At 33.2% G+C, this 24976-nt stretch overlaps 1 protein-coding gene across 2 annotated transcripts in view; it reads left to right on the forward strand.

Annotated features, from left to right (window-relative positions):
• Positions 1 to 24976, forward strand: part of HOMER1 (homer scaffold protein 1) — a 117254-nt gene that overhangs the window by 47357 nt on the left and 44921 nt on the right. For both annotated transcript variants that reach the window (XM_019728184.2, XM_074328799.1), the window contains exons 4-5: positions 2521 to 2613; positions 12368 to 12507. In XM_019728184.2, coding sequence (XP_019583743.1) covers positions 2521 to 2613; positions 12368 to 12507 — 233 coding nt within the window. The remainder of the gene's footprint in view (positions 1 to 2520; positions 2614 to 12367; positions 12508 to 24976) is intronic.

A 24976-nucleotide genomic window follows, 5' to 3' on the forward strand; every position in this document is an offset into this window, starting at 1 on the left:
CTATTCTTAAGAGCTCGTGCTCTAACCAACTCAGCCATCGGGCAGCCCCAAATGTTTTTCCTTTTTAATATAAATTGTTGTGTAAAGCTCAATTTTAAGACTATTTTAATTTTTGCCTTGGTAATTTTAAGTCATTCTCTGTAGGATAATTAAAAGAAACAAATGTTATCATTTGGTTTGTCTTACACCCATCTAATCTCTAAATACATTTCTTGAACTATGGTAGAGTCGTAAGTTTTAGATTCAAAGTATTTCAGCATGACAAGGACACAGCCATCTGCTTGAGCATTGCCCTTCCATAAAAAATTCCCTTCAGAAATTATATGTTTATTCTAATACTTTTGCCATTATCTGGAACCTTTTTGGAACTTTTATTTTGGAATTGCCTATTAAAAACTATAGCAAAAAATAAATAAATTTAGAACTATAATTATATTCTACCTCTGCTGAATCTCTTGACAACACAGAAACTAAATTGTGGAATAATTTCTCAAATAAACTTGCATGAAATGATTTTTGAGCCGAGGTAATTCTGACAATAAAATAAGTTTTCTATTGCATCTTTCAGGTTAATGGGCAGCTGGCTAATGTAATAAAGGAATAGTTTATTAAATTCTGCCAATTATACCATCTCCTTTCATTTGATTTCTTTTCTAGAAATGGCTTTTATATTTCAAGAATTTTATTTAGCTTCCTTAGAATTAGCTTTTTTCTTCCTTAAAAATTTGCTGTTGATCAACCTTTCTGGTAGGGAATCCTAGTATTTTGGGTGTGGATTGACTATTAGGAAACAAGAGCCAAGTCTAGTTTATTTATTCAGTAGACTTGGCTCCAAGAGCTTACAGTTAGTTTTTTCAGGTGTTTTGGTCTAGAGATGACAAAATCATGATTTATTTTCCAAGCTACCTTGGAGTCTAATGTTGATCCTTTGTAGACTGTAGGGGACCCAAAGGAGTTTATAATCTTTTACTTAAATGAAACAAACGTGTAAATATTTTGGCTTGTTTTATCATTAAAATGTGTAAGTAAATCAAAGCACTTATAAGGGTGTGGAGAAGGCTCTGAAAGCAATTCTAGACAAGGCTCTGAAAGCAATTCTAGACAGAGGCCTCTCGAAATAGGGGAGAGTAGCAATATTGGAAGAAATGTGTGATCTCCTAAGGTTGATGTATGAGGAAAATTCCAGCTATGCTTAGACTGTGATATTACTTATTATATTTTGTTATCATGGAAACCTAAGACTTTAAAAATTAGCGATGGTGTAAGTCTTTATGAAGTTGAGAAGAGTTTTAAACATTAACTACTTTGGAATGCTAAATTAGTGTAAGAAAAACTTTGTGTACTACAGATTACATAAAAATAAAAACGGTTTTGTTTTTATTTCATTTCCACCAACATGAATAAAGTCTTTTTAGCTTTGTATTCAGATTTTTTTTGGTAAGGAGATATTCTGTTCAATTAGAAAAGTATAGCAATACAGATTCAGTTCCCTCATCCACAAGTTGTAGGTGTGGGTGACAAGGTTTAAGACAAGAAGGAAAAGTTGTAATAATGACAACTTGAATTTTGACCCGCCTCCATCTACCCAAAGCAGGTCATAGTATCATGAGCCTTTCCTACCAAAGGTTTTCTTCCTAGGATGGAAATGAAATTAGTGTTGGCTTATGGGGTTTGAGGAGGGAACTATAATGTTATATTTTTATGACCAACTCTAATAGGTGTTTTCAGTTGCATGGAGATTTTAGACTTCTAAATTTCATTATTTTGTAGCTCTAATTTGCTCTTTCTGAGAATAGTGGTAAACTAGCTTCCACTTCCAAAACAAATAGATACTGTTTTGTGGCCATGATGTTTATAGATTCCTGTGAGTTCCTAAGAATTAGCATTTCATGTACAGTAATTTAAAAAAATTGTTAACAATATTAAAGACCTTTGTGGAGTTAATGTTATTCCTTTCTGCTGCTGTGCATTGGTTGTTTAGGAATCTTTAGAAATGAAATTTTAGTAATGTCAGTTAGTGATAATGGTAAATATTGCTCTTTGTATTGTTGAAAATAAAATGCCTTACATAATATAAGAGTTTACATTGTAGTAAAAGTTAAAAGCATGCTCCAAATACTGAGATGTTGGATACTTAAGAGATTCAATTTTTTTCCATGATAAATAAACATAATGGAATCTTTACTGATTCCACTCCCAACCTGTACCCCCCAGCTTGGTCCTAGTAAAGTATATCTGAACAACCAAGGAGGGACATAGGTAAGCTAGCTGACACCAAATTCTAACTTCATTCTAGTGTGATGTTTTTGAATGAGATTTGTCAGAGTACTTTACAGTGTACAAATGTTTGGGTATTAGGTTTCTTTTTCCATCATTTTCATATTACACCTGTAATTGATTTGAGGGCTAGGTTGCTTGTATAAGAGTCAGTTATTGAGGAAATGAAAGAAAACCAAGGTGAAAAGTGGGCATTGTGGCTTATTTTTATTTGGTTAATGTATATAGTCTTTATATATTCAGTTTGCAGAAAAGTTTCAGGAATTTAAAGAAGCTGCTCGACTAGCAAAGGAGAAATCACAAGAAAAGATGGAACTTACCAGTACACCTTCACAGGTGGGTATTTAATTTCTATTCTTATTTCTGAGCCTTGTTCATTTTAGATGGTATCTTTTATGCCAGGGTTCAATTTAAGAAAACAGTGGCAAAATTAAGGTAATTTCCAAAGTGGACATAGAAATGTACCCTTCAGTTAACCTGTACTAGTGGAGAAAGGCTTTTTTCCTATATGCCAGTGTCTACAAGAATCTGGGGGAAGATTAGCTTAGTCATTAAAACTCAGATTCTTTAATGTGCATACAACTTACAAACAACCTATAGAGCAAAGATTTGCCTGTTATTTGTGTTCTGTGTTCTGGGATGGTCACTGAAGAGTGGCCACTGGAGGAGAGACTCAGGAAAACAAAGGCTTATTATACTCACAGGTCCTACACACAGGAAGGACACACAGGGACGGCTCGGGGTGGTCAGGAGGCAGAAAGCAGGAGCACAGGGGTGCTGAAGGGAGAGTCTGTATTGAGGTTTCTACAGAAATGGTAGGGCAGCACAGGGTGCGCAGTTTAAGGACTGCTAGTTTGAATCATTTCTGTGGGCTCTAAACTATAAGGATGACATCTAGTGGCCTGGTAAGTAGAGGAATATTGCCTCCTAAGATGCATGTGCCAGAGAGAGGAGGTATGGCTCTGGATTGGTTAGTTTCCTGTCAAAGGCATGCTCCCACTTTACCCCTTACTATCTCTAAAAATTGGCTAGCCGGAAAGGTTTTTTAAGATGTCAAAACATCGTAATATACAGAAAACATAAAAATTTAACAACACAGTTTGTTGTACTTGATTTTAAAGTGTACTTAAACATGACAGTTGGAACATCTTAACTTTATTTTCAGCATTGAGACCCAAAGGTTAAAGGTTTTTTGCAATATTACTTTTTCCTTTGACAAATGAGTTAATGCCTCTTATTTGTGCATCATAGTCTTTCTTCAGCTGGAAATTAATTATATCTCCAATAAAGTTCATTAAATAGTTACATTTCAATACTTTCACACAGGTTTAATGTACATAGTATGATTCATATAGAATGCCAATTCAACTTTTTTTATTATTAAAGTTTCTTGGGGTGACAATTGTTAGTAAAATTACATAGGTTTCAGGTATACAATTTTGTAATACATCATCTCTATATCACATTGTGCGTTCACCACCCAGAGTCAGTTCTCTTTCCATCACCATGTATTGGATCCCCTTTACCCTCATCTACCACCCCCCGCCCCCCTTACCCTCTGGTAACCACTATTGTCTGTGTCTATGAGTTTTTGTTTCTTCATTTGTTTGTCTTGTTCTTTTGTAATTATTTCAACTTTTTAATAACAGGCTTCTCTAAAATTAATTTTCATTTCAATTATCTTAAGAGTAGAGTTCAGCTTTGTGCTGACTTCTTGTCTACAGAAATTATTTTTGAAGTATCATGGGCTTTATGAAAAGGAAGGATCAGATGTTACAAGTGTTTCTCTGGAATAATGTCAATAGTAGCAGATTTACATAAGACTTTCTTGAGGAATGAAATAGGAATTGCCTTGGAACATTTTAGAAAACTTTTTTTGCTTTTTACCTTCCTAGCCACCCTGGCATCAAACTCTATTTGGCAAACTCTACTGGTATAAAGAGTTTTGGGATTTCTTTTTTTAATAGGAAAGGAGAGCTCTGTTAAGCATGTTTAAAATACTTATTTCCTCATAAACTAAAGGATTGAAGCCAAAGCTTCATTATACCTCCTCTGTACTAACAGTGACCTGGAACAACATGAATGATCATTTTGAATGTTCCCTTGAATCTGTATCCCGTAAGTGCTGTGATGGTGTATTGATGCTTTTAAGTATAAAAGCCTATTTAAAATTTAGAACCAGTACATGAGAACTTCATTTCCTCAGGTGAATGATTCAAAAGGACACTACAAAGTGTTACAAAAGGACGCTACAGCACATTCAGTAAGAGAATACTCAAAGGACGCCTATAAAATTGTAATGAATTACACTTTGCTACTGTACTTAGTTTCTGTTTCTCTAATCATGACTTACTACTCCTCTCTACTCCTCTTTGGTGGAAGGAATGTCTGTAAGCTTTTACTTTTATCAAAGGAATATATCTATGATGTTTATATTTGGATAATGCTATGAAATATAAGGAATAAATAAATACCTTAGTTCATCAGTATTTGAGAGCCAAACTGTACTGACTTTGTCTTTTCAAAACATTTGAGGTCTGATTGTTAATGTACAGAAACCAGAGAAATAGTGAAAAAAGAAAAAGTATTTCTTTTCATTTCTCTTTCCTCCCTGTCCCCTTTTGGTGACAGATGTCATTAATATTTCTGATTTAGTTTGAAATGTATGACCACTGGCATCTCCAATCCTATTCAGCTAGAAAGCAAAGCTTGATTTCACTGGCTTAACCCAATCTGCTACATTAACACTCTGCCTGAGAATAGAATATTACTCAGGAATTCAGCAAAAGGATCAGGAGGTTAAATGGGATAATTGACAATAGCAGACATTCAGTTAGTTATAGTTTTTGTTTTTATTTAAGGAGGACTAACCAACTGGTTAAGGGTATGGATTTTCAAGTCAGACAAATTTAGACATAAATCCTTTTTCTTTCACTGTGTGATCTTGGGAAAATTGCTTAACCGAAGTCTGTTTTTATACATCTGTAACTAAGTATTTCATTACTTACATTACAGAATTGTTGGGAGGAATAAGTACATAATGGCAAGGTCATTATAACATGGCATCATGACAGTGTCATATGATAATGGCAATGATGTAGGCTCTAGAGTCAGGCTTTCAATCGGGGCTCTAACCCTAGCTAGTTGTCTGAACTTAAGCAAGTTACTATTTTTTTTTTAATCTATAAAATGGGAATGAGAACGATATCTCCTTATAGGGTTATCGTGAGAATTAAATGAGGATTACAAAGTGTTTAGCCTATAGTAAATGCCTAATAAATGTTAACAGCTGTTGTTGGTGATGTGGTTGTAATGATGAAGATAATGATATAAAGCCTTGACACAGGATTTGGCACACAACAGTTATTTAAAAAAAACACAGATGCCTTAATTGAATAAAGTCTGCATAAGAATCCTGCAGGAGACTTGTTAAAACACAAATTGCTTGTTCCTACCCTCAACATTTCTGATTTGGTAGGGCTGAGATGGGGCCCAAGAATTTGTTTTCCTAACAAGTTTTCAGGAGATGCTGATGCTGTTACTCTGTGGACCACATTTTGAGAAGCAGCCATTCCACCTCCCTGAAGGCTTGTGGTGAAAGGAGTCTGGCATTCAGAGCGAAGTTAGCCACTTCCCCATTCTTAGACTCGTGAGCTAAGGATGTACACTCAATATAAATGTGTGATCGTGTCAGAGAATGTTAATGTTGTCTTGATCAAGGTTAGATCTTTAGGAATAAGTTGAATCACATATTAGTTGTTGGTTTCTTTCATGTCCCTCTTTAAATAATAGGCATTAATTTAGAACTTCCTCTATTGGAGATCGTACATTATCATGTTCCATCGGAATCTTTTAAATGATCAATTTGATATAAAATTAAGAGTGATGGTTGGCTTTAAACCTGAATTTTTTTATGTGGTTCACAGTAAAAATACTGTACTTCAGTTAACTTGTTATGCACTTTTCTCAGAATGTGCATTGAAGAAAAAAGGGCTATATAATCAAATAGTATCCACATTTTTCTTCATTGGAGTTTCGAAAAAAAAATTTTTTAGCTGTCAGTTGACTAAGACTTTTAAATTGAGTATTTACTCCATCAGTTATCTGTAGCCAAACAAAAGTTGTGGGTTTTTTCCCCCAATTAAATTGTAAAGTTGTATAGAATTGAATATATCGCAGAATTCATTTTATAGAAAAAGTCCAATATACATATATGTGTGTATATAAAGAAAGAGCAAAGTTTCTTTAGCTATTATAAATACCATAATTTTTTAAATGGTCATTTTACTGATAAATTGTATTTCCCCAAATGAGGCACTAGTGTATTGTAACTGATTATTAGGATCTTTGTGACTAGCTCTTTGGTCCTGTGAAAGTCAGTTGACTTATCTGGGTAGTTCTTAAATCCATGTCAGGGGTTAAACTATATGCTCTTAGGACATTATAAGTGCAATAAATCTCAAATGTTTTCGATTTTCTTTAACAAGGGTGTAACTTGATATAAATGGATTTTTTTTGAAAGATGGTGTGTATTAGCCAAGTGTTACTACCCTGCACTGTGTTACTTATATATCTAGCCCACAAATATACCATTAGAATTAGTGAAAGCCTATTAATTAATATGCATATTTTTATTAGTAATATGATACTTTTTAAGTGTCATATAACTAATGTGGTTTTACAGAATAAGATACAGCAAGAACATCTTTTACGACCTCCGGAAAGTTTCACTAGAATTTCCTGGATATTATTGTTCGCTATCCAAAGTAAGGACAGTGGATTTATGCCTCTAATCCTGGTACTTTTGTCAATGGAGTATTTATCCATTTCTCCATTGGGTTTACCTACTGGGTACTGGCAGTGAGACTAGAGAGAAGGGAATAGACATAACAATGGTGAAATTGACTGAATTTGGAGGAAATGTGGTAATTAAGGGGATGGTAAGGGTAAATAAAGGAGGGTGGTACGTGAGGAATTAGATGTTTTTGAAACTTCTATACTTGGTTTGTAGCACGAACTTCAGAAAAAGATTTCCACTTCAGATATTGAAGTTGTATCCTAATGGGGCATCCAGGTAGATATGTCCTGTGGGTAGTTAGAAACTTGAAATTGGAGCTAAGTCTCATGAGTCATCAACAAATATATTGTAGTCAAAGCTGTAGGTGAGAATAACATCCAGAAAGAAATAGAATGAAAAGGGAGGAGAAACAAGAATCAAAATTATCACTTAAAGATTGTTATTTAAGAAATTGGAGGGAGCTATAGGGCAAGACACTAAATAGAAGTAGGAAATGAACCAGCAGAAGTCAAGAGACTTCTTCCTGCAAATTTTAAATTCTAGGATATGATGGGATATGATGTGGCAATGTCAGCGTACCAATGATGGGACTTAGGACTTTCAACCGAATAAAAGGGAGTTCACTGTAATTATAGGTGGACTGCTGGTGAAGGAAGTGCAACGTGAAGCAGTTTTAGAATGAAAGCAGTTGACTTTGGGCTATTTGTGACCAAAATGTTTGGTAGAGAGACTATAAGGTAACACATATTTGTTTCTCCTTTATGAGTAATCTCAGGAGGATGTGGAGCTAACAAAATGTTTTTTTCAAGAACGTATGTGTAGGAGTGACTTACTTAAATATGTTTTTAAATGTAAGGAAGGAGTCAGTGAAGGAAAAAGAAGAATAGAAGGAAGGGATCATTGATGGAGCATTATGCAAGAGGTAATGTGAGGGGGGGGAGAATGGAAGCAAATTAGCCACTTTATCTGAGACAGGAGGGAAGGATAAAAATGGACTCAGATAAAGATAGGAGAGTGATTGAGGAAGTCTATGCCAGTTTATTTCTGTTTTCTCTGTGAAGAAAGAATTAGATCATTCCCTGAGAGGAAGGACAACTGAAGAGAGAAAGAAGGCTTGAACAGTGGTGTGGAATAGTGGTTAGGTAAAGGGGAAAAAAAAGTCAAGTGGGAGTAAGTAAATTAAAGATTACTTGGCATTTCAAGAGCATAATTAAAGTCAGAGCTCAAAGCTATCTTCATAGCATATTTAACAGTATTTTCTTGCCTAGCTCTTGGTAGTTTGGGGACATAAGAATGGGGAATGACAGTTCAGCCAATGTAAAATTGGAAATTGACAAGATAGGTAATATAGAGGGTAAAAGAACCCCGGAAATTGGATGATGCTGGTGAGAGTATAAATAAGGTGACTGGCTTTCTGGTGTTGAGCCTGGTTGAGCCTGATGAAGCAGCGTAGTATCAGAGGGCGAAGAGATTGTAAGTCAAGGTTGAAGAGCAGGTGGAAAGGGAGTGGGTTAGGTTGAGAGGACAGGAGGTTGTACAGTACAAGGCCTCTTTACCTGTTGGAATCAAAACCAGTAGTTGATGAGTTAATCCCAAATGTCAGTTAATATGAAGAATTTTTTTAAAGATTCTTTTAAATTTATAAATTAAAATTCAATAACATTAAGTTTTATTATATGTGCTGCCGAAGCGAGCACCGCATTAAGTTTTATTTATTCATCAATATTTTGATTTAAAGCTGAAGTCTTTGAATATGAATCTGTTGATTGAAATTCCATGTTATCTGTTTTATATAAATCATACTGGTAATTAATTTTCTGTAATTTCCTGGGTATTTTTCCGTAAGTAGAGCTAACCCTTAGCACTTGCAAAGAAATCTAGGTGTTATATTAGTGGATTTTTATGTCATTTTTCTGATATTATATGATATACTATATGTTATAGAATAGTATATATACCTATTTCAGTTGTGTATTTAATTTTATTTTTCCTATGGTTATCAGAAATGGGATTTCAGCGACGGTGGCTCTGGATGGTGACCAGGTGTAGGGAATGATTTATGACAGTAGACATTTGATCTTGGCCTCATCTTCCTTAATGTATCCTTTTGCTCTTCTTCTGTCTCTCTTTCCTAGCATTTCTTTCCATTTCATTTTAGATATAATAATCTAAGGTGATTAAATATGCCTTTCGTTAAATATAGCTAATATTCAAGTTTTCTGGAGAAAAGCTTTCTGTGTTGTGATGCTGGAATGGTCAGCCTCTATCCCTTGTTTCCTCACCTTCCTTTCCTTAACTTGCCTCTGAGAACAGTCTTTCTACTTCAGTAACTTCAACGTTTCTAGCCTCCCCAAGACACATGCCTCAAAACCCTCCTAATTTTCCCCCAGAAGGTAGTAAGGACCAGAAATCAAACTACTACTCATCTTTCTCCCTCTCTTTTATTTATTTTTTATTTTTTATTTTTTGTTGTTGTTGTTGTTGTGTTTTTTTAAATTAGTTTCAGGTGTGCAAAACAATGTAATAGACATTTATCCTTTATATCCCTCACACAGTGATAACCCTCCTACCCCCATCTACTACGCCTCTGACATCGCATGCAGCCATTCATTTCCACTGTCTCTATTCCTAATGCTGAACTCCACTTCTTGTAACTATATACATATATATATAATATATAAATATATGTAAATAAATAAATATAAATATTTATATATTGTATATATTTATATAATATATATTTATATATTTATATATAATATGTATTTATATATTATATATATTTATATATACATATTTATATATGTATATATATATAAAATAGTAGTTGACATTCATTATTCTTCAGCTTCAGGTGTACAGTGCAGTGATCAGGCATCTACATCATCCCTGAGGTGGTCTCCCTAATGGGACAAGTGTCCATCGGATACCCTACAAAATCTTTACAACATTATTGATTCCTCCCTCTCTTTTAATCCTAATCTACTTTTGTTCCTCACACTCTTGTCAACTGTTTCAAGCAAATTCCTAAGTGAATCTTTAATTGCTAATGCTGGTTATGTCCTTTCAGGGGTGCCAAGTAATTTGTTTCTGTTATCATTTCCACTGAATCAGGTCTTGGCCAACTTACTGCTTAGGTGATGGGATAGTCAACCTTGATTATTTTAGTTTGGTTTGGCCTTTCTTGGAGGAAAATAGTCCTGATTTATTGAAACCAAAGATGATAACATGATTTCTAATTGGCTGCTTAAACTTTTTCTGCTTAATTGATATGGTTCATAATTGACCTGGTAGTAGTCCCTTTGGGTATTGTTCCCGTTATTCACTTAGCAGGATTTGACTTTGTAGTAAAACAATTTTATGTTGTCACATTATACTATAAACTTTATTCATGCATTAACTATTAGTTAATGGAAACAAAGAGGATTTAGGAGAAAGATTTAATAAGAATAAAATTAAAGGTCAAAATAAAGATTCCATTAATAATTGAAAAAAATTGTTGAGAGAGTTGCCTTTTGATCTTTGATAGCTTACATAATTTATAGCATTATAGTACTATTAGTAAAAATATTTAAATGTGAAATAAAATATATACAGCATTATAAAATCAGAAGCCCCCAAAAGAAAGTCTCACCATGTTTGCATGTTCCACCATATATCTTTCTAGCACTTCTTCATAACCTAGATATAGCCTTATATTCTCACGTATTTTCTCATTATAAGCATTTGCCTGTATTACACATATTTTTCTTGTTTGTATTTGAAGAAATCTTGTATTCTTCTAAATACAAACTATGTTGACAGACTATGGCCATACCTAACCAGCTCCCTGTTGGACACTGATGTTTTCATTTTGTTCCCTAACATAGCCTAATATTTCAGTTGGGAAGTTTTATTGCCTAGTGATAACACAGGGTCTACCAAGCGGCTCTTCAACTATCTGGTGCTAAGATTTGTCCTGGTTAGAGGTTTGTCAAATGATCCCTCATTCTGAATTCTAATATCAAATTTGGATGATATGATAATGGCAGTTGCAAGAATTAGTGTCAGCTTTAGCTTCATTTTGAATTCCATTTATTTTCCAGAGGGATAAATTAAATTTGCCTTGATAGGCAAATCTTAATTAAAAGTAGACATAAAAGGAAATTTTGTGAAAAAACAATTCCATTATGAGTAGCAGGCAAGAAAAGCCAAAATACACTAACATCATTATGTATGTTAATAGAGGTATTTCTGGTTGCTTTGAAAAATAACTCTAGGAATTGTAAAGTAGGACAAATAAAAAAATTAAAACTTGTTGAAAATTTCCCTTTCGCCTTTCTACCCTCCCAAATAAAATCACACCTTGTTGCATTTTTGTGCCGTCTTCTTTTTCTTCTCAAGTAATTCCTTGGATATCTTTTATTCTAGAACCAATTAGTTGCTTATATAAACCCACAAGTTTTTCAGTTCTTTGAAACTACCCTGTTTCCCCAAAAATAAGACCTAGCCAGACAATCAGCTCTAATGCATCTTTTGGAGCAAAAACTGATATAAGACTGGAATTATTATATTCTATTATATATTATATTATATTATACCGGGTATTATATTATATTATATTATATTACATTATATTACATCTGGTCTTATAGTAAAATAAGACCGGGTTTTATATTAATTTTTGCTCCAAAAGATGCATTAGAGCTGATTGTCCGGCTAGATCTTATTTTCGGGGAAACACAGTACTAGGCTGGAGCAAAAGTAATTGCGGTTTAAAAAGTTAAAATAATTGCAAAAACCATAATTACTTTTGCACCAACCTAACACATTTCTTTTCTTTTTTTTTTTTTTTTTAATATTTTTTATTGGGGAATATTGGGGAACAGTGTGTTTCTCCAGCGCCCCTGAGCTCCAAGTTGTTATCCTTCAAACTTAGTTGTGACAGGTGCAGCTCAGCTCCAAGTCCAGTCGCCGTTTTCAATCTTTAGTTGCAGCGGGCACAGCCCACCATCCCATGTGGGAATTGAACCGGCAACCTTGTTGTCGAGAGCCCGCGCTCCAACCAACTGAGCCATCCTGCCACCCCCACATTTCTAAATTGTGTTACGTTTCAGATAGTTTTCTTATGAGTTGTTTTGCTTTTAAAAAGTATTTCTCCTTCAGATTTTAATTTTTTTAAGTCTTTGACTCAAATTTGAATTGAAATATGGTTCATAAGTAAGCATATATCAGAGTCAGTTCTAACTTTAAGATTATCTTGTGTATTTTAACAGAAATATAATACTTTCTTATCCTACCCTTGTTTTTAAGGAATCAGCAGGCGGGGATCTTCAGTCTCCTTTAACACCAGAAAGTATCAATGGGACAGACGATGAAAGAACACCTGATGTGACACAGAACTCAGAGCCAAGGGCTGAACCAACTCAGAATGCATTGCCATTTTCACATAGGTACAGATTCAATTCAAGCATCATGATTAAGTAAAATGTGTAAAAAAGTTATTTGGGTTTCAGATACATCTTGTGAAGTTACAACCTTGAGTGAAAATTCCAGGTCAGACTTTTTTGTTTTGTTTTTTAATTCTTTCTGCCAACCTCAGAAAGGTTTTAATAATTTATAGTTGCCTAGTTGGACTGGGGTGAACATTTCCATTATTAATGTAGGAAAAGGGCTACTGAGCTAATTACAATACAAATCGTTTTTCAGTGAAACAATACACGTGTTGTACTTCGATTTTTAACAGAGCCCCTAGAAGGCCTCCTTTGTTAACCTGGTTTGCATTTTCATGTATGTTCTTGAGGGTTATAATTTTTTTTTTTAAATAGACTTCTTCCTACTTTCTATTAGAGGTGATCTAACTGTGTGATTTCACAGAAGGAAGCAAGTTGTTGAGGTAACTTCTAGAATGAAGTTAATGATGATATCAAAATTATTTTTGTACACCAACAGAAAATAAATCTTCACATGCTTCTGAATTTTAAAATAATTTGATACTTTAAAAAGATACAATTTATCCTAAATGTGTTCCAAACCAGTTACATTAATTATTGGCCATACTGTGGTATTTTTAGGATATAAGGAGGTCTATGAAACTGCAGTATTGCAAATATAAACAAATACTAATCAGGCATTGTCTTAAAGTTAATTTTTATCTTTCTTTGGAAACTTTTGACTAGGTACTTTTAGTTGAAATTAGGAAAATAGTTTCCCTTTGTTGTGTACCGCTTTTTGGGACCAGTGTTTAAAAAAATCAAATTCTTTAGCATATTCAGAAGATTATGAAGTGAGATATTCCAAACTCTTTTTTTTTGTTGGAATTCTAATTTTAATTGAATTTATTGAGTATTAGGGGCATAGGATTAAGCATATTAGAGACTAACATTGAGGGACCTCATGGTCAGGCTGAGAAAGAAGAAATTAGTTAAGGTGTTTTTTTTGTTTGTTTGTTTTTAGTAATGAATGGTAAAAACTATTTTACTGTGAAGCTATTCAAAATTGTTTCTAAAACTGCTAATATTTGCATAAACAGTAGGCATATCTTGGAATTATCATGGAGATCATGATTTAACTATTGCAGTATGAGCATATTCTCTTTTCTGTAGCTGTAAAAATGACTGAACACATGAAAAGTTTTAGTTCCTCTGATCTGAAGACTATATGATTTGTAAAACATGTGGGTTTTTACAATCAGCAATTAAAATTAAAGAGCTATGTGATTAGTGTGCAATTTATGTTGAGGGAGGAAAAATATCCTTCTATGAAATTATATTTAACATATCCATTTAATACATAGACTTAACTGCACTGAACGTAATTATAAAATTGATTTATTTGGCTGACACTTGAGTCACATGCTTTGAATAGTGTTGCATTTAGAAACAAGAACTTCTGTGTTTTAATATTTGTAAAAACTATTCCTAGTTTACTTTATGGGCCAAAAGTTTTCTAAGTGTTTATTCCTCTGCTAATCCTTAGTATTTGAAGTTACTAACTGGGATTGGTTGTCATCTGTTGATTTTCTCCATTTCTGGGAGTTTAATGGGAGTTATTTGATTTGAAGATAGAGCTTCTTTGACTACTAGAATCTATAGATTAGCCATGGAGATGTTTGAGTTCTGAAAATAAGACCTATCAGGTGAATTTAAGCTTTTAATTATGTTAAAGGCATTACATCTTATAGGTTTCTATTGTAAAACTGTCTAGCTATAGGATTTTAGAAGACTTACTCTCTGACCTTGTTTTGATTTCTGCCTGCAATACAAGATAGTGTATTTTGCTGCTAATGTTAAAATCCCAAAATATCACAGCTAGAAGAGACTTGAGATGGTGTAATCCAGGATTTTCCAAACGGTGGTAATTTGAAATTAATTTAGGTTATTCATGGCATTCTGAAAAGTGAAATATAATAAAACCAAATAGGAAACATCAGAGTAAAACTCACAATAAGAGTAGAAACTTTGTGTCAGTAATGTACCTATTTATGTGTGTGCTGGATTATAGTGCTAACTGTCAAAGTTTGAAAACATGTGCCTTTACACATGAGACTAACTCCCAGAGGATAGGTGAGTTGTCCTAGGTCACACAGGTCATTTCTAAAAACTTGAGGACTACAGCTCAGCCTTTTTGACCTGAATGTGTCCTAGTACCAGTTAGTTAACTATGCTAAATTTTAGTCAAATCCCCAATATGAGCACATTGTTGTGTCAGGAAGTTAATAACTATTCCTATCCTAGGATACATGTGTAGAGGTAAGGGCAAGGGTTGCCATGAATTAGAGACAGAAAGAATATCAAAATAATTTTTATTTAAATCTGAAACTCATGAATGTTTAAACTTGACACACCATTCTTTTTCTTGTGGCAAAGGAAGACAGAGGAAATCTGTTTTAAGGCTTAGACCATTTGTCTTTCTTCCTTAGTACTTTTTTTAAAAAAACTTTTTATTTTTCAATTACAGTTGACATTCAATACTGTATTTGTTTCAGGTGTACAGCATAGTGGTTAGATGTTTATATAGTTTATGAAGTGATCATCCCGATAAGTCTAGTACCTACCTGACACCATAAATAGTTATGATAATGTTGTTGACTATATTCCCTACTTAGTACTTATTTTAACAGAAAAGAATGAATAGCAAAAACAATATTTTGCCAATGTTTCTCTGTTATGGTTGATACCATTTTCCTGCTCAATAAGGAACATGCTATGTTTCCCTGAAAATAAGACCTAGCTGGACCATGAGCTCTAATGCATTTTTTGGAGCAAAGATTAATATAAGACCTGGTCTTATTTTACTACAATATAAGATCAAGTCTGATATAATATAATATATGATATGATATATGATATGTAATACATATAAGAAATTCCAGACATGTAATTCATCCACAAATTTTTTTTTAAAAATTACTTTTGAACTTTTTAAATTTTTTTAAGGAACAAAAGAAGTTTATTGTGAGGTGATCCACTCCACAGGCAGAGTAGAGGCTGCCCTTGGGCAAGCGACAGCCTAAAATTATTTTGAACTTTTAAAAAACTTACTTACTAGGCTAATACAACTTATCTAACTCAGCGGCAGTATAGGGTTACTTGAATTATTTACTCTTTCTTTGATTTTTAATTATACTGCATAACTAAATTAAAAAAATGGGCTGCTCAATACTCCTTAGTCCAGTACTATAGTACTGTTTTATGTCCGTGTCATAAACTATGCAAAAAACATTCTCATTGAATAAGTTTCAATACATTAACACTTTTTTATTGTATTTATTTAAATACTTTTTAAAATTTAGGGATATGTAAAAGAGGGAGATGGTGAAGATGAAAATGTTAACTCATTTCTTTGAGGAAATGGTATTAAATTTTATCTAAATGGCATTTTTTCTTAAGAAGTTATTTTTTAACTTAAATATCCTTTTGGGACGGAGCAGGCATATACTCTGACTCACTGAAGTGTTCAGGTATCCTTTGAGACCGTAGTCTTAGATTAACTATATACTAAATAAAGTAGCTATATACTAATAGACTAGCATATATATACGGGGGAAGATTTTATTCTCTCATTCCAGGGAATATTATTTGCTTCATAGCATCAACTGTATGGAATTCTGAAATTTACTTGTTATTTCTTAATAATAATAGATCCTAGGATTTTTTAAAAAGATTTAAAGCTATTTCAATACTCCTGGAAATTGTTTATTTTATACTATCCCAATGCTGTTAGAATATAATACATATAATATTTAAAACTAAAACTTTTAATTTTGTTCATTGCACATTTATTATCCTAACATATTGATAAATAACTGCTGCTATGTGTTTGAGAGTTCAGAACAGATATATAGACATTAGTAGCTCATGAAGCTATTTTTGTACTGATAAATTTTAGTAACAGTTGGATTCTGTTAATGGAAAATAGGCTTTTTAAAGCACTGATTATATTTAAATTCTTCTAATGTTTAAATAATGCATTCTTATGGTGCTGCTAAAATTTATGCATTTCGGGGGTACTGCATGTATCTTTTATTCTGTTAAAAGAGATATTTCTGTTACTTCACGTGTTTCCAACAGATATTCATTAAAGCATGTATGCAGACACGTTGCTCTTTAGTATATTGATTTTTGTTTTAAATCAGTATGATGACAATTTTATCAAAAGTTATGAAATCTGGGTGGGTTCATTCCATTTGTATTAGTAAATTAATTTCTTCATTATTGGAGTTTCAGAAAGCTATTACTTTAAAACTGTGATTAGGGATTTTTGTACAACCTCAAAAACTAAATTTCATTGGGAATTTTGCACACCATTTTAGTTACATGTTAAAATAAAAAAAATAGTGCTTTACCTTGAATCAAATACAGTTTGTACTTACTTGAAAGATGATACAAACAGGAGAAGAGTGAATGACTGTTAACGTTTCTATACTCTCCACAGCTATGCCATCTGTCTCTTTTTTATGAATAATAAAGAATTATAGTTATGAAGTAAAATAGAAATAATTTCTGCAGGTAACTTTTGTTTTGATAAATCTTTGTAAAGCTGGGACTTGTTTACACAAGAAGTGCTTTGTCACTGATATAACTGCAGATGAAAAATGTAAGTTGTTGGATTCCCCTCATTGTTGCAGTTACAATTGACTTAAATATTGTTATTCTTCCATCATTAAACCTCATCAGTTAGATTAGGTTTTCAAAAGTTAATTTGAAGGCCAAGACAGTTTGTGAGAGATTTCAATATAACAATTTGGAGATGTATAATTTCCTTTACCACAATTATGAACAGATAGCATTTTATAAGAACTGCTATGGTAATTTGGTAATATGTCCCCTTCTGCATTCTCTGGAAAGTGAAAAGCAGTTCATATATTCTTAAATAAAATGCAATAAAAAATGCAGTTTAGTGACCAAGAGGGTTTACCTTTCTAAATAAGTATACTTAAATTTTCTATCTTGAATTTTTTAAGAACTAACCTTTATTCTCTTCTAATATCTTTGAAAAGATTTTGAAGAAAATGTGAAAATTTGCTGAAACTTTTTTTTCAGGCACTGTAACTTAATATAGATTATTTGCATAAAGAAAAATACTGTTCACTTGATATGAAGGCATTACTAACCCAACCCCCATAGAGATTAGCCCCTCCCCCTTCTCCCCCTCTACCTTATCATTGTAATTCATGGCAAAGAATGTTCACCAGTCCATCTCTAGTGATTGTCAACTTCTGTTTCCAAGATGACCAGCTGGAGTTAAAAGTGTGACATTCACAACGGGACAGATTGACCTTAGATTGATTATGAACTCATCCCTAAAGAGGGCTTTTAAAAATTCCTTTTTTCCTGTTCTTAGGAGACCATAATAGGGATTCCATTGGAAGGGAAGCTTGTGATGTGGACAGTTCTGTTCTGGGACTTAGGGGAAAATGTTGTTGTTTTTTTGGATTTGGCTTTCCATCTTTCCTCTTACTAGAGTAGTAAGGGACTAGTGAATGTAGGCAGAGGCCAGGGCCAAGCAAGGCACATACATGTGTGAAATTTGTGGTGTGTGTGACAGTACGGAATTGTGATGTCTGTGGTAAAGTGGAGTGTATGAGTTTCACTTGAAGATACTAAAGGTTTTTAAAAAATAAGTCCAAACAGAGGGATTGGGACTAGATGATCCAATCTGGTTTCTAGTTTAGACTTTCAAAAGGAATCTTTCTGATTTACATATGGTTTAGCCCAGGGTAAGGATTTTGAGAAATTCCCAGCTAGTAATATCCATTGTTGTAATACTCTTATAAACTCTTGGTGGAGGTATTTTGGAGGATAAAATTTTCAGCTTTGGAATACTGGATATTTTCTCTTTGGTGACATATTACTGTGACAGGTGTTATTAATTTTCTCAAACACAAAAATCTGACCATGTTACTTTCCTCCTTAACATATTTCAGTGGCGTGGTGTATGTAGACCAATCCGTAGGCACTCGGTGATGTGTCCCCAGCCACATCACTTTGTGCTCCTGTAGCAGTTGCTCCAGATTGATTGTACTCCACATACAATCAAGCAACCTTGTTATTATTCTCTTCTGCAAATCTTTGCTCCCTTGTTTTTGGAATGTTCTCCCATCGCTTTGCAACATCTGATTCTCTCTCTCTCTCTCTCTCTCTCTCTCTCTCTCTCTCTCTCTCTCTCTCTCCCTCTCTCCCTCCCTCTCTCCATAGTTTCTCCCACCTCACCTCTGCCTCTAACTCTACCACCAACCTGTCATCCCCTATATATCCTACAAGCTCCAGCATTACCTCCTCCAATCAGCTTTCTTTCATGTCCTCCGACTGAATTATGTTTCCTTTTCTGCTAAATCCCTATTGCCTCCAAACTGACATATAGAGGTTAACATTAACGTTTCAGTCGGTTCTGGGGCAAGGATTGTGTTTTATTCATTTATATTCCTGGTGCTTAGCCCAGTAAACATTCAATAAACATACGATTGAAACAATTTCCCTTACAGAATGCCTTTGGTACAATGCCTCAATCCGCTAGTTACACCTACAGGTTCCTAAGACCTTGAAGCTAAAATATAAAACTAGTTACATTCTTTGAAAACCAGTCACTGTTATCAAACTCAAGACTTGAGTTTAAGTGACTTAGTCTGACTTTCTTCAAAGTTTCCTAGTTTGTATAAAGAAATGTTAAAGATAATGCGTAAATAAACAATGTTGTTAACTACCTAAATAATGTGAAAGATACTAAAATGTGCATTTTCTTTGGAATACAAAAATTTTTATTCTTCTCTTGAGAACAATTTTTCTCCTTACTTAAAATGCAGTACAGAGTGACTCCATGATGTGTTTTCTGTGAAAGTAGACCGTTCATATTCTTTGTTTTTAAACCAATTATAGCTAAATGTGTTTTTTAAAATTTCATCTCTTATAAAAGTCAGCACAAATATTACTTGACTGAAAGAAGTGAATTTAAGGACTATAAGTATTTTTAAAATTGAGACTTGTACTATGTACATTTGGCAGAAGTATACAGATTGGGGCCAACTCTTACTTCATGGGATAACACATTAACCTCACATTTCACATGGAAAAAAGCTGACAGTTAATTCACTGAAATGTATTGAAAGTTTTCATGCTCCATGGACTACCCTCCTTGCAGGGTGTATAAAATGTAGATACAACTAAGTCATTGAAATAAATGTACATTTTACTTTTATTTGTTTTCTAATTGTTTGCCATTTTCCATTGACAGTTTAGCTTGGCTATATATCCAAATGTAGACAAATGGTTAATTTTTATGACTCTGGCCTAAATTGAAATCTAAACATTGTTATTAGAACTTTGGAGATAGAAGGATCTTTAGCTATTACATAGTCCAGCCACTTCATTATATAGAAGTGAAAGCAAGTCCAGGAACAGGTATTCAGCATCACTATTTTCTAATGGCTAGATTAGACCAGAGAGGTCTCCAGAGTCATTGATCATTATGGTCCATCCTGGTTGAGACAGCTCCCCTTCTCCTGAACTCACTTGCTATGACTTGCTAAACTCCCCTAGTAGATTCTTAGCTTCTAGACTAAGCGTCGTTGACTTACATTTTTTGGTATCCCATGTAGTTTCTAGCCATTTAGGTATGTAATAGATAATGAATTTCTTGAGTGAATAAATGTATATGCTTTTACTGTAACTGAGATGACAGAAGGGGGTATATAAGTTAGTGCAATTTGATCACTAGTATCAAAAATAGATCATACTCATATATTAGGCAGGGCTAACAAAGATACCAATATGAAGAATAATCACCGTATTTTGTCGTGTATAATGCACAATTTTTTTGCCCAAATTTGTGAGGAAAAAATAAGGATGCACATTATACATGGGTAGTATTAATTCTGTATTATGTAAATGTTTTAAATTCTTTTATTTATGCTTATGAATTAAAAGTGTAACTCTAGAAATCTATAATGATATCCATATGCAAAGTAATACCCTGGAATATGATAATCGGTTTTGTTGAACTTATGACGAACTTGCAATGACGAAGAGTTCTTGGCCTTCTATGATGTGTAAATATCGCAGATTTGTTACTGGTACATAAAATTTTTTGTACCTTGTATCTGTTCTTGTGTATTGTAATTATTTGTACCATAATATGTTAAAAATAAACGCTAAAATTCTTATATAATACAAAATACAAATATCTAAATGTAAACAAATAAAAATTTGAATTAAAAAATTAAAACAAAAGATATTTTTCCCCTGAAAATTTGGGCCAAAAATGTGGGTGTGTATTATACATGGCAAAATATGGTACTTTGCCTTTTTAATTCTAATTGGAATCACTTAGCTATTAATAGTCCCATTAATATTTTCAGTCACAGTTTTATTGAAGTATAATTCACATACTGAACAATTCACATATTTAAAATGTACAGTTCAGTGGTTTTTTAGTATATTCGCAAGAGTTGTGCGACCATCATCACAATAGATTTTAGAACATTTTCATCACCTCCCCCAAAACCTTGTACCCATTAGCAGTCACTCCCCTTTTCTCCTTCACGCACTCCCTGCCACCCCCATCCTAGGCAACCAGTAATCTACTTTCTGTCTCTGTAGATTTGCTTGTTCTAGACATTCTGTGTAAGTGGAATCATACAATATGTGGACTTTTGTGACTAGGTTCTTTCACATAACATGTTTTCAAGTTTCATCCATGTTGTCACATGTATAAATACTTCATTTCCTTTTATTGCCAAATAATAGTCCATTGTATGGATATACCATATTTTATTGATCCACTCATCAGTTGATGGACATTTAGGTTGTTTCCACTTTTTGAAAGTTCCATTATTGTTATGAATAATGCTTTTGTGAATATTTGTGTGAAAGTTTTGTGTAAATATAGGTTTTCAATTCTCTGGGTGTATAACTAGAAGTGGAATTACTGGGTCATGTGGTGATTCTGTGATTAATTTGGTAGGAACTGCCAGACGGTTTTGCAAAGCAGCTGCATTATTTTACATTCCCACCAGCAGGGCCTAAGTGTTCCAATTTCTCTACATCATCATCAACACTTGTTATTATTTGCTTTTTGGTTATAGTCATCCTAGTAGGTGTGAAGTTGTTTCTCATTGTGGTTTTGATTTGTATTTCCCTGATGGCTAATGTTGTGGAGCAGTTTTTCCATGTGCTTATTGACCACTTGTAAATCGTTTTTGAAAAAATGGCTACTCAGATCCTTTGCCCATTTTTAATCGGGTTGTTTATTTCTTTGTTGTTGAGTTGTAATTCTTTAAATGAGTACATTCTGGATATTAACCCCTTATCAGATAAATGATTGGCAGATACTTTCTCCAATTCCGTGGATTGCCGCTTCACCTTCTTGATGGTGTCCCTTGCAACACAAAAACTTTTAATTTTAATTGAGTCTCATTTGTTTATGTTTTCTTTGTTGCTTTTGGTTTTGGTGTCATATCTAAGAAAGCATTGCCTACTCCAAAGTCACAAAGATTTACACCTATGTTTTCTTCTAAGAATTTCATAGTTTCAACTCTTACATTTAGATCTGGTTCACATTGAGTTAATTTTTCTATATGATTGTTAGAGGTCCAACTTCATTCTTTTGCACGGGTTATCCAGTTGTCCCAGCACCATTTGTTGAAAAGACCATTCTTCTCCTATTGAGTTTTCTTGACATCCTTGTCAAAAATGAGTTAACTATAAATGTGAGGGTTTATTTTTTGAACTCTCAGTTCTGTCCCCTTGATCTATCTCTCCCAATGCCAGTACCACATTGTCTTCATTATTGTAGCTTTGTAGTAAGTTTTGAAATGGAGAATATGAGTTCTCCAACTTTAGTCTTCCTTTTCAAGATTGTTTTGACTATTCTGAGTCCCTAGAATTTCCATGTGAATTTTATGATCAGCTTGTGAATTTCTGCGAAGAAGCCATTGGGATTCTGGTAGGGATTGCATTGAATCTGTAGAACAGTTTTTGGATGGCCATCTTAATATTAAGTCTTTCCATAAACATGGGATGATTTCCTATTTATTTAGCTCTAATTTCTTTCAACTGTTTTGTTTTCAGAGTATAAGTTTTGCATTTCTTTTGTTAAATTTATTCCTAAGTATTTTCTTTATGATGCTATCATCCTGAAGTTATTTTCTTAATTGCGTTTTCTAACTGTTCATTGCTAGTATATAGAAATACAATTGATTTTTGTATAGTGATCTTGTGTCCCATAAACTTGCTAAACTCATTTATTTGTTTTAATAGTTTGTTAGTAGCTTCCTTAGCATTTTCTATATGCAAAATCATGTCATCTGCCAATAGAGATAATTTGTTTCTCCCTTTCCATTCCTGGTTTGTTTACTTCATTATCTTGACTTGTTGCCTTGTGGAAACTATAATACAATGCTGAATAGAAGTGAGAAGAGTAGACATTCCCATCTTGTTCCTGATCTTAGAGGGAAAGCTTTCAGTTTTTTACCGTTAAATATGATGTTAGCTGTGGGTTTTTCATAAATGTTCTTTATCAGCTAGAAGAAGTTCTCCTATATTCCTAACTTTTTAGTGTTTTTCCCATTAATATTTGTTCTGATTGGTTGATGATTTACTCCTTTGACTTGGTAGTTTTAGGAATCTATACTTTGACAAATATAGCAATATTCTTTCCTTATGTTTACTTCTTAAAAGGTAATTTATAGTTTATTTTAAAAGATAAAAGAACTAGATTGAGAGGAAGAATTCTTCTTATAAAACTGTCACTATATTTTAAAAGCTTATCACTAGGCCTTAGTTTTCCTATCTAAAAATATGAAACCTTCCAGTTTTCTAGTTTTGTATCTCTCCAAAATATGTGAAACAGCTTTTATAGATGGTGGGAATGGGGGTACACTTACTTCTTTATCTGTTTTTGTAAGTGATATAGTTGATTTTTTCTTCAGTATTTTTTTGATTACAAGAAAATAAAAATATGCCCTTTTTGAAAAGAGGAAAACTGTAACTATACTTTAGAAGATGACAGTGTATTCATTTCAATAAATATAAAGCAGTTCATATTAAATATGAATAGAAATATACATATTAAGTTGTTCATTTCAAAGAACTGATTTCTAATGTAATTATTACTCTAGAAAAGATTCATCATGGGTTTTTCCTTATTGCACTATAGAAATGTTAGCTGATGATTATTTTAAATGATCGATTTTGTGATCAATACTTGTTTTATGTCAACAATGTTTTACCTAGTTTATCATAGAGGGGTTGTGTTTCTGTATGCATGCAGTCTAAAAGAGTTTTCAGCATACATGTACATTAACATTGAAGCAATATAAGGATATTGTAACCATGTCTTAGGACATTTTAAAGGCTGCCTGTGCTTACAAAGTAGAATATTAAGTCACTAGCTAAATTAGCCCATGGTTTTTTAGTCTCATTTACCTGAACTCTCCGTTCTGTCCCCTTGATCTATCTATCCCTATGTCAGTATCACACTGTCTTCATTATTGTAGCTTTGTAGTAAGTTTTGAAATGGGGAATATGAGTTCTCCAACTCTGAAAAAAGCACCAAAGTCTTTTGTTTGTTTGTTTGTTTGTTTGTTTGTGTTTTTCAACAAGAAAAGTTCTCTGTGATACTGAATATGAAACCTTAGACATAGAGAGAGATTTCCTTCATAGATGCTATGGAGTCTATAATATGATGAGGTTAATGGAAAAGCATGTTACCCAAAGTGTCTTGAGATAGAAAGTATATTCAATCCTTTGGTTTAATAGTTTTTTTTTGTAATTGGATCATTCTAGAGTATGCTTTACTAACAAGCTTAGTTACTATTAAAGAGAAAAGCTAAGGCCTCTTGGTCTCTATGAAATAACAGATTTTTTCCTCTAGCGACATAGAGAATGGATATTAGTAATTTGTTAAATTATGTGGGTGTTATCTGAGTCCAAGAATACTGCTGTTGTATAGTAGTCATACCTTTTCAGCTTCTTTTAAAAAGTGTAGCTTAGCCATTCTGTCATACCGTGTTTCCCCTAAAATAAGACCTAGCCGGGCAATCAGCTCTAATGTGTCTTGTGGAGCAAAAATTAATATAAGACCGGATAAAAAATTAATACAGTAAAATATGTTTTACTATAATATAAGACCGGATATAAAATATAATATAATATAATATAATACCAGTATAATGTAATATAATATAATAATATAATACAAATAATATATAATTTATATTAATATATAATACCGGGACTTACATTAATTTTTGCCCCAAAAGATGCATTAGAGCTGATTGTCCAGCTAGGTCTTATTTTTGGGAAAACACGGTGCATCTGGTTAGAAAGTCTTCATTTTCATAGCAAGGAGGGGAGCTGTACTTTATTTTAGAGCTCTCACAACCCACAGGATGTACTAGATGTTAAGCCATGAACTAGTACTAGA

This window comes from Rhinolophus sinicus, linkage group LG03, assembly GCF_036562045.2.
Source record: "Rhinolophus sinicus isolate RSC01 linkage group LG03, ASM3656204v1, whole genome shotgun sequence".
Classification (NCBI taxonomy): Eukaryota; Metazoa; Chordata; class Mammalia; order Chiroptera; family Rhinolophidae; genus Rhinolophus; species Rhinolophus sinicus.